The following is a 13,484-nucleotide window of genomic DNA, read 5'->3' as shown; positions in this document are numbered from 1 at the left end:
ACACAAAATATTTCTTTTTTATGCCTTTAGGACTGCAAAACAAAACGTATTCAACGAACCTTTGGTTCCATCAGAACATTGAAAGTATTAAAGCTCGATAGCAAGGACGATGTGATATCCATCTAGAAGATGCTTTGGTTTGACAGATTAGAGTCTTTTTTTTTTTTGGATAGTCGTTCCTGAAACAGATCGATAACACTCTCCATTCAAATAAATGATTGGAATCAAACATTTCCAAAAACCTATGAGCACGGATATTTGATTCCCTTTCAATGACTCGAAACATCCATACGTACACCCTCATAATTGCATCCTATCGATCTAAATGTATAATACATCGATCTTTTTCACTACCTATCACTTGAAATGATTCAGAAAAAGAAATTGATATACAAAAAAAAAGTTTGTTGTTATTTATGACATTTTGATTAGTTTTTAATGAGCTTTTGTTTTGTTCTTAATGATGATTTTGATTTGTTTTTAATGGCATTGGGTTTATTTTCAATTACTTTTCAATTCGTTTTTAATTATATTCTGATTTATTTTTAATGATCTTTTGATTTGTTTTTGATGAGATTCTGATTCGTTATTAATGATATTTTGTTTTGTTTTCAATGACATTTTGATATTATTTCAATGAGCTTTTGATTTGGTTATGACTACATTTCGATTCGATTTAAAGAGCTTTTGATTTGTTCTCAATAATCTTTTATTAGGACTATAATGAAATTTCGATCAAAATTTGATAAAAAACAAATCAAAATCTCATTTGAATCCAATCGAAATGTCATTCGAATCAAATCAAATTGTCATTTAAAACGAATCAATACATCATTAAAAACTAATCAAAAAGTCAATAAAAACAAACCAAAATATCATTAATAACAAATCGGAGGCTCATTCGGAACTAATCAAAATTTCATTAAAAACAATCGGAAGATCGTTAAACCCAAATAAAATATTATTGATAACGAATCCAAATGTCATCGAAAATGAATCAAAAGTACATTCAAATCGAATCGAAATGTCATTGAAAAGGAATCAAAAGATCATCAAAATCGAATCCGAATGTCATTAAAAACAAATCTGAAGATCATTAAAAACAAATCAAAAGCTCATTGAAAACGAATCAAAAGATCATTGAACACAAACCAAAAGATCATTGAAAACCAATCAAAATGTCATTACAGAAAAATCTAAAGCTCATTAAAACTAACCAAAATGTCATTAAGAACCATAAAAGCTCATTTATTACAAATCGTATTGTCAATGATAACGAATCAGAAGCTCATTAAAAATGAATCGAACTGTCATTTAAATCAATTCAACAGTTTAAAACAATTAAGAAATCATAAATGAAATTGCCTCAGAAAAATTGAAAATTAATATCTTATCAAATAAGTATATGTGAAAGTAAGGCAGGCAATTCCTATAAATTCTTCCTTCCTCAAATAGAATGTCAAACATTCTACACGAAATATCTAATCCTCAGGTAGAATATCCAAACAATCTACACGTAAGACCTAAAGGAAGAATCCAATAGACGACACATTTTGAAATGTTCTCCTCTTATGTAGCTAGGAACACGTCTACTACACTAACCGGCAAAAAACTTAACCATCTAAAATTTTACTGAAGTTGGTTGTCCAAGAACTTTCCTAATATTTTAACGATTTCAATTGTTTTTACGCCGAATTGAAGATAAATTCTTTGATATCAAAACAAAAGTGGCTTCTGTTATGTGTTCTGTTATCGAATTATTGGTTATTGAAAACGGAGCTCTAAATGATCTAGGGTACATACAAGACGTTCTTCAGGAAGCTGTAGTTCCCTATACTCCATTTGTTGGAGATGATTTTTTGCTGCAAGACCTGAATGAAAAGTCAAAGGAAATAGGACTAAAGATGAATCTTGACAGAACGAAGATAATGAGCCATAGTCAGGAAGATGTCACTATAGACAACATAAGCATAGAGAAGGTGGAACAATATGTATATTTGGGGCATATGATCAAAAATGGAAAAGAAAATCAAATATTGGAAAATGGGAGAAGAATGCGCTTAGCATGGGCAGCCTTCGGCAAACTGAGTTTCATCTTTAAGGACAAAAATGTTCCTCTACTCTTAAAACGCAAAGCCTACGACAGCTGTATATTACCAGTGGCAACTTATGGTCTAGAAACTATGGCAATAACGAAAAAAGTGGCAGAACAACTGGGAGTAACTCAAAGGGCCATGGAAAAGATTATGCTGGGTATAAGCTTGAGGGACAGAATTCCGAACACCGAAATACGAAAAAAGACCAGGGTAACTGACATCATGAGTAGAATAGCGAAACTTAAGTGGCAGTGGGTGGCACATGTTTCAAGGCAGAGTGTGGAGAGATGGTTACACAAATTGACTCTTTGGACATCTCGCGAGACAAAAAGAAGCATAGGAAGACCGAGAAAAAGATAGATAGTCGATATAGCCGGCAAGCAATGGATGAGAACCGCAAAAGACAGAGAAGCATGGAAAAAACTGTCCGATACTGGATGAAAGAGGGCTGAAGAAGAAGAGATTTTTTGCTGGTGAGTGTGTTTCCGAAAGAACTACATTCCGCCAATAAACTCAAGTTATGGCAAATTATGGTACTTTTTTCAACATATTCAATTTGAATCTTGTGTGAAAACGCCTAAGTAGGTATAAGTGTCTTGGGATTCTCATATGCACAATGGTTGGATTTACCTCCCATAACCATTCATTGTTTATTTTGTGTTTATGCTGCGTTACCTAAAATCTAAAAATTTCTTCAATCCAACCCTGAAAACCCTCCACTCTTCCGCACCCCTCATCAATCAAAATTCTCCGTAGATATTCGAACTCTCCGTGTGGTAGGATGTCGCACGAATTTTTACACGTTCGCCATCAGAATTCGATGAAAACGATGACTGAATTAGACCCGGCCATAAATGTCATGGATTTTTTGTTTATATGCTTTCCGATTCACCTCAACATCGATTCGGCGGCCTATAAATAAGCGAGAAAAGTGATTCTGGCCCCTGCGTTACGTCGGATGGACAGACAGACAAATTGAATAAGCGCTGAAATCGTGTGTACGTGTGAACGTGATCGGCCTCGATATTCGATCGAATAATTAGCGTGTGTACTTAATAAAACCTTTATTGACGCCGCTACGCGTCAGCCTCTGATCAAGAGGAAGATGCGGTCCGGATATTTCCCCCTCAGGGCCGTGTTCGCGGTTTCCGGTATCGATATGGCGGCTTTTTTAAGTTCAGTTGGAGGGATAATGCGGATAATTGGATGTACTCTGATACAGATTCTTCGTTGCCGAATGCAAAAAGCAAAAAGTTTAATAATAGATAGAGGGAATATACGAAATTTTTACATGTCTCCAACAAGGTTAGATTACGTTGTCGGATGGTAATATTATTTTCAAATCCATAATTTTACTATATCATTATGAAGGTATATCATTCTGAATTAAATATATTTATTTGAGTGATTCCCGATTAGAATGCAAATTTCAATATTTGGAACCCGATATTTTTCCTAATTGAAGAATTTATGTATGCAGAATATTTATTATTTTCTGTATCTACGTTCTGAAATCCGAGGTTTGGCAACTATTGCTCTCCTAGTGTCATCCGTTGTTTCACGTCGTTTGGCGCGCTTGAAGTTTGTTTTCTGAATTAATGATATATTTAGGTATTCATCTCAATATATTTTGAGTTCATATGAAACGTTGATTCACTGTGGGACATAAGTTCGTGGAGAAACTCGCGAATTGAGAGAAATATCGCATCATTGATATGTATTCATTTCCGCGCGCTTCATGTCAAATTTGATAGTTCATGTTGGGGACCAAATTTGCTTACTGAAAATGACATGTGCCCCCTCTATCTACTCTACTCTACTCTAAGGTTCAATATTTCTACCCAATATATATTTCAACTCATTTTTCGAATTTTAAACCAAGAATGCTCTCAAAAGAGCATTCTCCTTCTCGTGAGTTCGACTCACTGAAGATGAATCCCCATAGGGGTTGTCCATTAATCACGTGAGGCTTGAAAGGAGGGGGGAAGGGGTTTGATAAAAATCACGAAAATAACACAAGGGGGAGGGGGGGGGGTGTAGTAAGATATCACGTGTATTTATTTTTTCGTCAAACGCGCGATTTTTAAACAAATATTAAGCGGCACGGCGCGGCGTGTAGTGCAAAGCACAGTGCCAACAACTGACCTGCAAGATGCTTATCCAGTTGTTAGTGTTGAAGAATGTCTTACTAATCCGTGGTCCGAGGACAATATACATTAAATATATTCATGTACTAGTACAATACATGTTTTTCCTTTGATGACACTCTTCGTTTATTATTATTGTTATGGCAATCAAAAAAAACTTGCAACCAGGTGTAGACATTTTTATTATAGTCCTTAATTTCAGAATAAAATAAGATTATAGTTTATACCTGTATTTAAATTAAGATAATATTCAGAAAATTTTAAGATTCGTTGTAGGTACTAAAAATACACGTGATGTTGAGAAGGGGGAGGGGGGTGGTCTTAAACCTCACTACGTATCACTAATGGGGGAGGGGGGGGGTTAAAAAATGCTAAAAAAAGATCACACTTAATATGGACAACCCCATATTAAGAGCAGTCCTCGTTTTCTTATTTCCCAACGAAAATTTGACCCAACCTCCAAACTCAGAAACGAGGTATTTTCGATGATTTTAAAAAGATTATATCATCTTCTGTTTTGAGGGGTGGAAATTTCCATGAGTTTGTTCCAAAAAAAACATATCCCCATGAAGGTGGCATCAACCCCCAATATTTTTTTAATATGGAAGATATGGCGAGTCTTGGTTAGTTTGAAAGTTATTTATGTTCTGTACAAAACCCAGTTAAAATTTTTAAAATCGGTTCATTAGTCACGAAATAATGTAACATTGAACTTACCGTCAAAAGGTGATGTTGACAGACAGTTGAACCGCCCAAACTCAAGAACCTAAAAGTTTTGAAAATTTTCAAAAAAATTTTCAAGTTCGGTATAACGGAGAAAGAGTTCCTATGATAACATTGTCATCTGAGGTTGGCAACAACTCCCAATATTTCTTGAATAGGGAGGTGATGCTTGTTTAGTTGGGAGATTTTTTCATGTTCTCTAAACATCACAGTTGAAATGACAAAGCTTCTCAACTAAACCACATCTTACATCCCCTCCCTAGTTATATAGTACATTAGTCTCATTCGGTCGAATAATCTCTAGCGAAAAAACTTTGCTTTTATGGCTGATATTCTCCAAATCTTAGACCAGAAGCTCTCAGCTTTGTAATTCATCTCCCTCGATGCATATACATCAACTTCATGCCCTTGTAATAAAAATTACTATCTCTTACAAGAATTTTTATGTGTTTTTTATTTTAGCATACATTATTGTCATTCGGCAGTCTATATACCTAAAGTATAGACTGTCATAAGGTAGATACATAATAAATATACCTATACCTTATTGTAATAAGCGTTTAAAAACCATTCCGAACGGAAAGACTTCAAAAATAACGAAACCATTTCACAAAACGTGGAACAATTAGCAAACCGTTTTGTCTTCACTTCACATAATTAATAGCCGCTCTCATTCCACTGTGAGCAATTAATTCTAATTTGAAACGCATTTTAATATGGGACTCACATTTGCCACGTAGCATTCTTATATCCCTTAATGCACTAGGATTACATTTACCTAATTAAATCTTATTTATCAAATGTCCACCTTAATTTCGAACGATATTTGTAGGTGGATAAGTATAGGGCGTAGTTTAGACACGATTTTTCATAGGGACAGAATCATTCTTCGATTGTTAATTTTAATGTTCTGGTTGCTGATTAAATATCAAAGATATAATTTTGATAATATCATAATATAAGGCAATTGAAACATTATGTGCTCTGTAATATTAAGGCGATTATTTATCTATTTCTGTATGGTGTGTGAATATTTCAAACCCAAATAAAAGCTCTAAGTCACAATGGTTGTGGCACTATGCTTTATCGTTCTCCTCTCCTACAAAGTCAGTACTAGTATTATCTTTTATTTACTCCTATTGAATTATATATTCATTATTCAACTGCTTTTGAGCAATTAATAGTACCTATTAACAAACAGCGTGAGTTATAATAACTCACTGCTATAACTCACTATAATAAATCGGAAAATATGGATCTGTGCTTCTATACTTCTCTGCTTCTATTCGATTGGCCGAAAGGGCCATTATTGTTATTGAGGGGAGGAATGTCCGAGGGAATGTCACTTTAATAATTTTGAGGTTTTCAAATTAAGTTGATATCTAATTATTGTGAATGTTTTGCTGAAAACGATTAATTCAGATAGTGAAGATGAAATATACAGGGTGTTTCCTAAACATGCGGCAAAAATTCAGGGGGTTGTTCCTTGGACTATTCTAAGAATATTTTGTCCTTTGATGATTTTTGAAAAACCTATTTGTTTCGAAGATATAGGGGAAACAAAATTTCAGATAATAACATTTTATTATGAAAAATTACATGAAAATTCAACTCAACCTACAAAAACTGTTGAAAATGACCACCTCTAGCCAGCATACAAGCATCCAATCTTCTCCTCATTGACTGCCGAACCCTTTCAAAAACACCAGGATCATTTCTTATTAATTCAAATGAAAACCGTGTTTAATCTGTATTCCTTTACCATCTGCACTTATCAATTTTTAGTCAAAAAACTGGCCGTTTTTAGTAATTGGAATGTTGTTAAACAAATTCAAAAATAAATTGTACCTACTTAGTAAACACAGTGCGGTACGCATTTTTATTTAAACTATTATTAATTTTAAAAATATAAAAAATGTTGTTCGCCCTGTATCTTCGAAACAAAGAGGTTTTTCAAAAATCATCCAAGGACAAAACATGCTTAAAATAGTCCAAGGAACAACCCCCTGAATTTTTGCCGCATGTTTAGGAAACACCCTGTAATATAGGCATACATTTCCAAAAGAAAAACAGCTAATGTTACATTACTAAATTACTTGCACGAAAAAAATATACAGGAGTTTGAAAAAATTTTCAAGATTGGTGTAGCAGTAAGGTCATTAAGTCATCGTTTACAGGGAATGTTTTTTGGTATATTTTAATGCATTTTTATAGGCAACTATTAAGGTTTTTCAATATAGTTCTATGCCTGTACTCTGTTCTGGATTCGAGCTAGCCGAAGCTAGTTCGATTGTGATTGGTGACGCTAAGTTTCCATCTTTTTGTACTCGGGATCGAGCACATATGTTTATTTTCCGTTCCTTCTGTCTATATTCTAAGTTTGTATTTTTTCTTAGTATTTATTGATATAGTCGTAGATAAAGTATAGTATTCAACTTGCGGTAATGGTCATAACTCACTTGATGAATTACATCTGCGTGAGTTATGACCTACATTACCGCTCGTTGAATAATATACTATTAAGTTCTGATTTACGCATGCGTAAAGTATACCGTAAATTGAAGCTTAAATTCTTGAGAAATGTTTATGTTTCCATATATCTATTAACCAAAACCAAATTTCATTAAAATCGTATTAGTAGAACGCGAAATATTGAAATGGCTCGTATTCTGCCTAAGAGTGAAACGAACCAGACATTCGAAAGGATAAATTTCTCATGGAATCTCCTATTGGTCGATCTGATTATCCACATTCTCGTCATTTTAAAATCAGAATACAAGATTGTATATTACATTAATTTCACCTTTGCACTTTCTGACTTCATAGCCTTTATCTGGAAAAGGCGAATTTCGTCTGGGTCCATTCTACGACCGATTCAGAAAACCCTTACCAAATTTATCAAAATCGAAAGACGATTGCTCCGAATAAAGCATAGACAAAAAACTCTAGGATGGTCTGCAATGCAATGGAAATTTTTAAATCGGAAACCAATTTTTTTATCCCATGAGTGATACCTATGATTTCTTCAACTATGTTAGTCTTAGAAGCATAAAAAAAATGAAGAATTATAATACTGAGGCAGTCCACGAAAACATTAATTGATCTAAATTCCGTCATACAAAAAGTATGATCTTAAGACTTCTAATATCTATGAATCAAAGGTTTCCAGAAAAGTCACTTCGTTTCCTTGATATCAGATAGATTTCTTATCATGTGGTATCGCCGCAAATTATTCAAATTTTAGGATGCTCCTACACAGGATCTTTTACTCAGGAGCTTATGCGAGCTACCTTAAATAGAACGCAATTTACCATGGTGATATCCAACCTACATTGATGGAGAGGGGTTCACGAAGAAGAAGTTATTACCTATAATTTTCAATTAATTTTTGTGAATGGGAGTGAGCAAGTAAGTTCTCTAGATCTCACGCCTCAGAAATTGATCTGAGGGTTCTTCTGAAGTTTGATGAGTATTATTATATGTAACACAGAACTTACCTGTGCAGAATCTTGGCTACGGAGCGGTTAAAGGTGTAGGTATAGAACTCAATACATGAAATTTTTATTTCATTGAATACTTTGAATATTTACATACAGAATATTACAGAACAAAATCATTAATTCACTCACTCATATACTAAAATTGAATAATCTTGAGACCCATTCTAAGGATGACTATTTAATAAAATCATTTGTTATAGTCCTTGGCAAAAATTAACCTAAATTAGTGTTTTCCTCAGAACCTCTCTTAGCAAAAATATTTTGGGTGTACGAACAATTCTTTACCTATATAGTGATGAAAAAATCTTCCTAACATTTGAAGAGATATCAAATTTCATTCTTCAATTTCTGAAATGAAAATAATTAAGATTTAATGAACTGAAATAATAATCATGAGTATGATCATTTCGTAAGTAATATCATAAGGGCATCTAATTTTTCCGAAAAGAATCGAAAAAACACGTTGCTAAGTAATATTTTGACAAGAAGCATGAGTGCTGGTGGCAACAAAAATCCGAGTCGAAGACGAGGATTTTTGCACCTGCACGAATGCTTTTTGTCAAAAAATATTACTTTGCAATGTGTTTTTTCGATTTTTTTCACAGGAAAAATTAGATGCCCGAATGGTATTTGACAAGACTATTTCCTGAGTAACAGATTATTCTGCATGTATAGGTATTAATTTGAAAACTGAAAAACAGATACTCAATTTTATTTCATCCGAAATACTACAAATTTAATTATTTATGGTACAATTAAAATATAAATTGCAATTTTGGTACACGGTAGGGGTATTGTTTGAAACTTTTGTTGATTCATTGAAGATGTGGGGTGTAGGTACATAATTAATGTAATCTGTTGAGTGAGAAGCGGGAGGAGTGACTGCAGGATCTTCTGTTTTCTGCTTTTTAGCTGGAGGTTCTGAGGCGTCACTTCTAAGGGTGTTTATGATGTTGGAGTAGTGCTCATTATCCATTTGCAGATAAGGTTTAATTCTGGTGTCCTTGGAAATAATAATTACGTTTGTTTTCAAATGTATTGTAATTTTTGGTGACAACAACTGTCAAGTTTTGCCGCGGGTAAACGCGAATAAACTGCTGACAGGTCCTGCCAAACAGTTTTTCCACCTAGAAACCATTTGTAATTCAAAATTGCTCGTTTCTGATTGGTGCAAATTACGACGAGGGAAATAGTCGTAAGTAATATCATAAGGGCATCTAATTTTTCCGAAAAGAATCGAAAAAACACGTTGCTAAGTAATATTTTGACAAGAAGCATGAGTGCTGGTGGCAACAAAAATCCGAGTCGAAGACGAGGATTTTTGCACCTGCACGAATGCTTTTTGTCAAAAAATATTACTTTGCAATGTGTTTTTTCGATTTTTTTCACAGGAAAAATTAGATGCCCGAATGGTATTTGACAAGACTATTTCCTGAGTAACAGATTATTCTGCATGCATTACCTATGTATTGTCTTCACAACTAGTTCTTTGTAATTTTCACAGTTTTCCTTCTTCATATTCCACGCCCAATCTTTCAGAATTAGGTTTAGTTGTTCTAAAGTTGTGTTTTCCATAAGCTCATAGTTATTTGCTTTGCAGAATGTCATGAACTGTTTCCATATTGAAATATGAGTTCTGAAGGTATTATACGGTATACTTTTCTCAATCGCCAGATCAATATTAGACAAAGAATCGCTTCCAAAGCGACTCATTTTCACGATATAAGCTGACTAACTAGCACTTGACAATAAAATCAGAAAAAATTGTTGAGCGTCGTTTTCTGGTGTCCTTGGAGATTATAATTACGTTTGTTTTCAAAGGTATTATAATTTTTGGTGACAACAACTGTCAAGTTTTGCCGCGGGTAAACGCGAATAAACTGCTGACAGGTCCTGCCAAACAGTTTTTCCACCTAGAAACCATTTGTAATTCAAAATTGCGCGTTTCTGATTGGTGCAAATTACGACGAGGGAAATAGTCGTAAGTAATATCATAAGGGCATCTAATTTTTCCGAAAAGAATCGAAAAAACACGTTGCTAAGTAATATTTTGACAAGAAGCATGAGTGCTGGTGGCAACAAAAATCCGAGTCGAAGACGAGGATTTTTGCACCTGCACGAATGCTTTTTGTCAAAAATATTACTTTGCAATGTGTTTTTTCGATTTTTTTCACAGGAAAAATTAGATGCCCGAATGATATTTGACAAGACTATTTCCTGAGTAACAGATTATTCTGCATGCATTACCTATGTATATGTATTAATTTGAAAACTGAAAAACAGATACTCAATTTCATTTCATCCAAAATACTACAAATTTAATTATTTATGGTACAATTAAAATATAAATTGCAATTTTGGTACACGGTAGGGGTATTGTTTGAAACTTTTGTTGATTCATTGAAGATGTGGGGTGTAGGTACATCATTAATGTAATCTGTTGAGTAAGAAGCGGGAGGAGTGACTGCAGGATCTTCTGTTTTCTGCTTTTTAGCTGGAGGTTCTGAGGCGTCACTTCCTAAGGGTGTTTATGATGTTGGAGTAGTGCTCATTATCCATTTGCAGATAAGGTTTAATTGAGTTGGCTGAACTGTGGCCAGTAATTTTAATTAATTGTTGTTCACCTACCCCTGCTTTAGCTAAGTTACTGACTGCTGTCGACCGCATAGTGTTGTTTGTTATTTTTATTCCTTTTGTATTCAATCCTGCCTTCTTTAGTCCATTTCGAAAGTTCATTTTTTCCCACTGGAGTGTTCTTGTACCATCCACTTGAAAGTTCTTTGTTCCATGATGGGTTAATCGTTAAGAATAATCTATCAGTTGTTATTCTAGATGAACGTTTAACCATCAGAATTTTAAATAGGCGGACTGGACAAAAGGTTGGGTTCTTCGTGTTAGGGACCAGCCATTTACTTTCGGCCATTTTTTTTCTCCACCCTGTGCCGTTTTATTGAAGAGAGGATTATATTCTTCTCTTCCTAAAAAGTTGGATTTTTGAAAATCAGTTATTTAAAAAAATGTGTATTCTACCTGTTTTCATCCCAGAATTATCCACTTCCTCTTTAAAATAATGAACTTTGCAGTTTACTGCTTCTCCACCTCTCCAGGCAAGTTCCACTGAAGCGATATGGTAAAATTTCCGTTGGAGTCCTGCTGGAGTGTTTTCATCCCATAATGAAACCATTGCATAATACTCATCCAATTTCAATGAAGCAGAGCTGCACTTCCTTTTATTTGCACACGTTTGCAAATTCCTTCTTTTCGCATTACGAGCTTCCCTACTAGACTTAAAGATAATGTCTTTAAATGGGTCAAAAATTATTTTCCACTTCACAAAATACATTTCTTGCATTTTTTTTGCAACGGTGTTCCACATTGTCTTCACAACTAGTTCTTTGTAATTTTCACCGTTTTCCTCCTTCATATTCCACGCCCAATCTTTCAGAATTAGGTTTAGTTTTGTTCTAAAGTTGTGTTTTCCATAAGCTCATAGTTCTTTGCTTTGCAGAATATCATGAACTGTTTCCATATTGAAGTATGAGTTCTGAGGGTATTATACGGTATACTTTTCTCAATCGCCAGATCAATATTAGACAAAGAATCGCTTCCAAAGCGACTCATTTTTCACGATATAAGCTGACTAACTAGCACTTGACAATAAAATCAGAAAAAATTGTTGAGCGTCGTTTTCTGGTGTCCTTGGAGATTATAATTACGTTTGTTTTCAAAGGTATTGTAATTTTTGGGTACAACAACTGTCAAGTTTTGCCGCGGGTAAACGCGAATAAACTGCTGACAGGTCCTGCCAAACAGTTTTTCCACCTAGAAACCATTTGTAATTCAAAATTGCGCGTTTCTGATTGGTGCAAATTACGACGAGGGAAATAGTCAATAAAATTAGCTACTTGGGCTATATTACGTGATAATCTAAACGACCAGTCTCCCGAGAATTGGATTGCTAGGAAAGATACTATAGAATGAGCTCCAAGTTCTCCTGACTTGAGACTTCTACTTCCCTAGAAGATCTTCTCTAGAGAATATTACGTCACTCAATAAGTCCTGGGCCTAGCGCAGTGATGACATCGCCAGTGCTTCAAAAGTTGGGTGTCAAAATTTTGAAATATAGAGTTGATAAATGGCACGGGATATTGACGGTTGAGTGATGCTATATTCATTATTGTTCGAATATGGATTAAATCGAGTTTCGTGATTGCTGGCTGTCTGCATATTGCAAAAGAATGATCCAGAACAAGAAATATTTCAATAAAAAAGTATTTAAAAATTAGAGGAGCATTGGAATAATATATGTATCACTCTTAAATATTATAATTTTGACGAATAAGATCTAATGTTTGAGGAAATAATGTGTTTTTACTGGTAAGACTCTGGACTTATTGAGTGAAATATTACAGAATGTTGAAGGAAACCCAGAAACGAATTCCAAACAAAAGTATATTCAATAGAATTTTTATCCCTCGACCACTACTGCCTTTCAAAATTCTTGAGGATGTTGCCGTCTCACTTAACTTAAGAATGCAATCACAAGATATCCCCCTTCAATTAAAATAATTTCTCATCTAGTTCGGGGTAAGCTTCATCAATATATGTTATAGTTCCTCTTTAAAGTGATTTCGTTCATGGCAGACCTACGAAAGATTTCGAAAATTTGTCATCGAAAGCAATAAATTTCAATTAGTGCTGCAGCGAATTAAAAAAAATTCCTACATTCCACACATTCAAATCTAGAATAACACCTGACAGATCCAAGGTCTGCCAACTAGATTACGAGACTTTTATTTTATTAGGAAGTTGCATGTATTTTATCTTAAGAATAATATTAGATAATATCTAATTCAAAATATATTTTGAGTAGGACTAATATTTGAGCTAGGATTTTATTCGATTTTTTTTCACACAATCCTAACTAAAACTATGGAAATCTCAGGGTAGGTTGATTTTAATTGTTGGAAATAATAAACCCTTCTAAATTATAGGCACTGAACTGGATCTACTCGAGG

The 13,484-nt window shown here is 34.1% G+C and overlaps 1 protein-coding gene across 1 annotated transcript in view; it reads left to right on the top strand.

Annotated features, from left to right (window-relative positions):
- The first annotated feature begins 1,739 nt into the window (after nucleotides 1-1,739).
- The window catches only part of LOC123681898, an 88,227-nt gene continuing 76,482 nt past the window's right edge, over nucleotides 1,740-13,484 (top strand). The window contains exon 1 of the mRNA XM_045620288.1: nucleotides 1,740-2,148. Coding sequence (XP_045476244.1) covers nucleotides 1,740-2,148 — 409 coding nt within the window. The remainder of the gene's footprint in view (nucleotides 2,149-13,484) is intronic.

Source organism: Harmonia axyridis, chromosome 1 (genome assembly GCF_914767665.1).
Source record: "Harmonia axyridis chromosome 1, icHarAxyr1.1, whole genome shotgun sequence".
Lineage (NCBI taxonomy): Eukaryota > Metazoa > Arthropoda > Insecta > Coleoptera > Coccinellidae > Harmonia > Harmonia axyridis.
The sequence above is the reverse complement of the archived record's forward strand: the minus strand, read 5'-3'. Positions and strand labels throughout refer to the sequence as shown.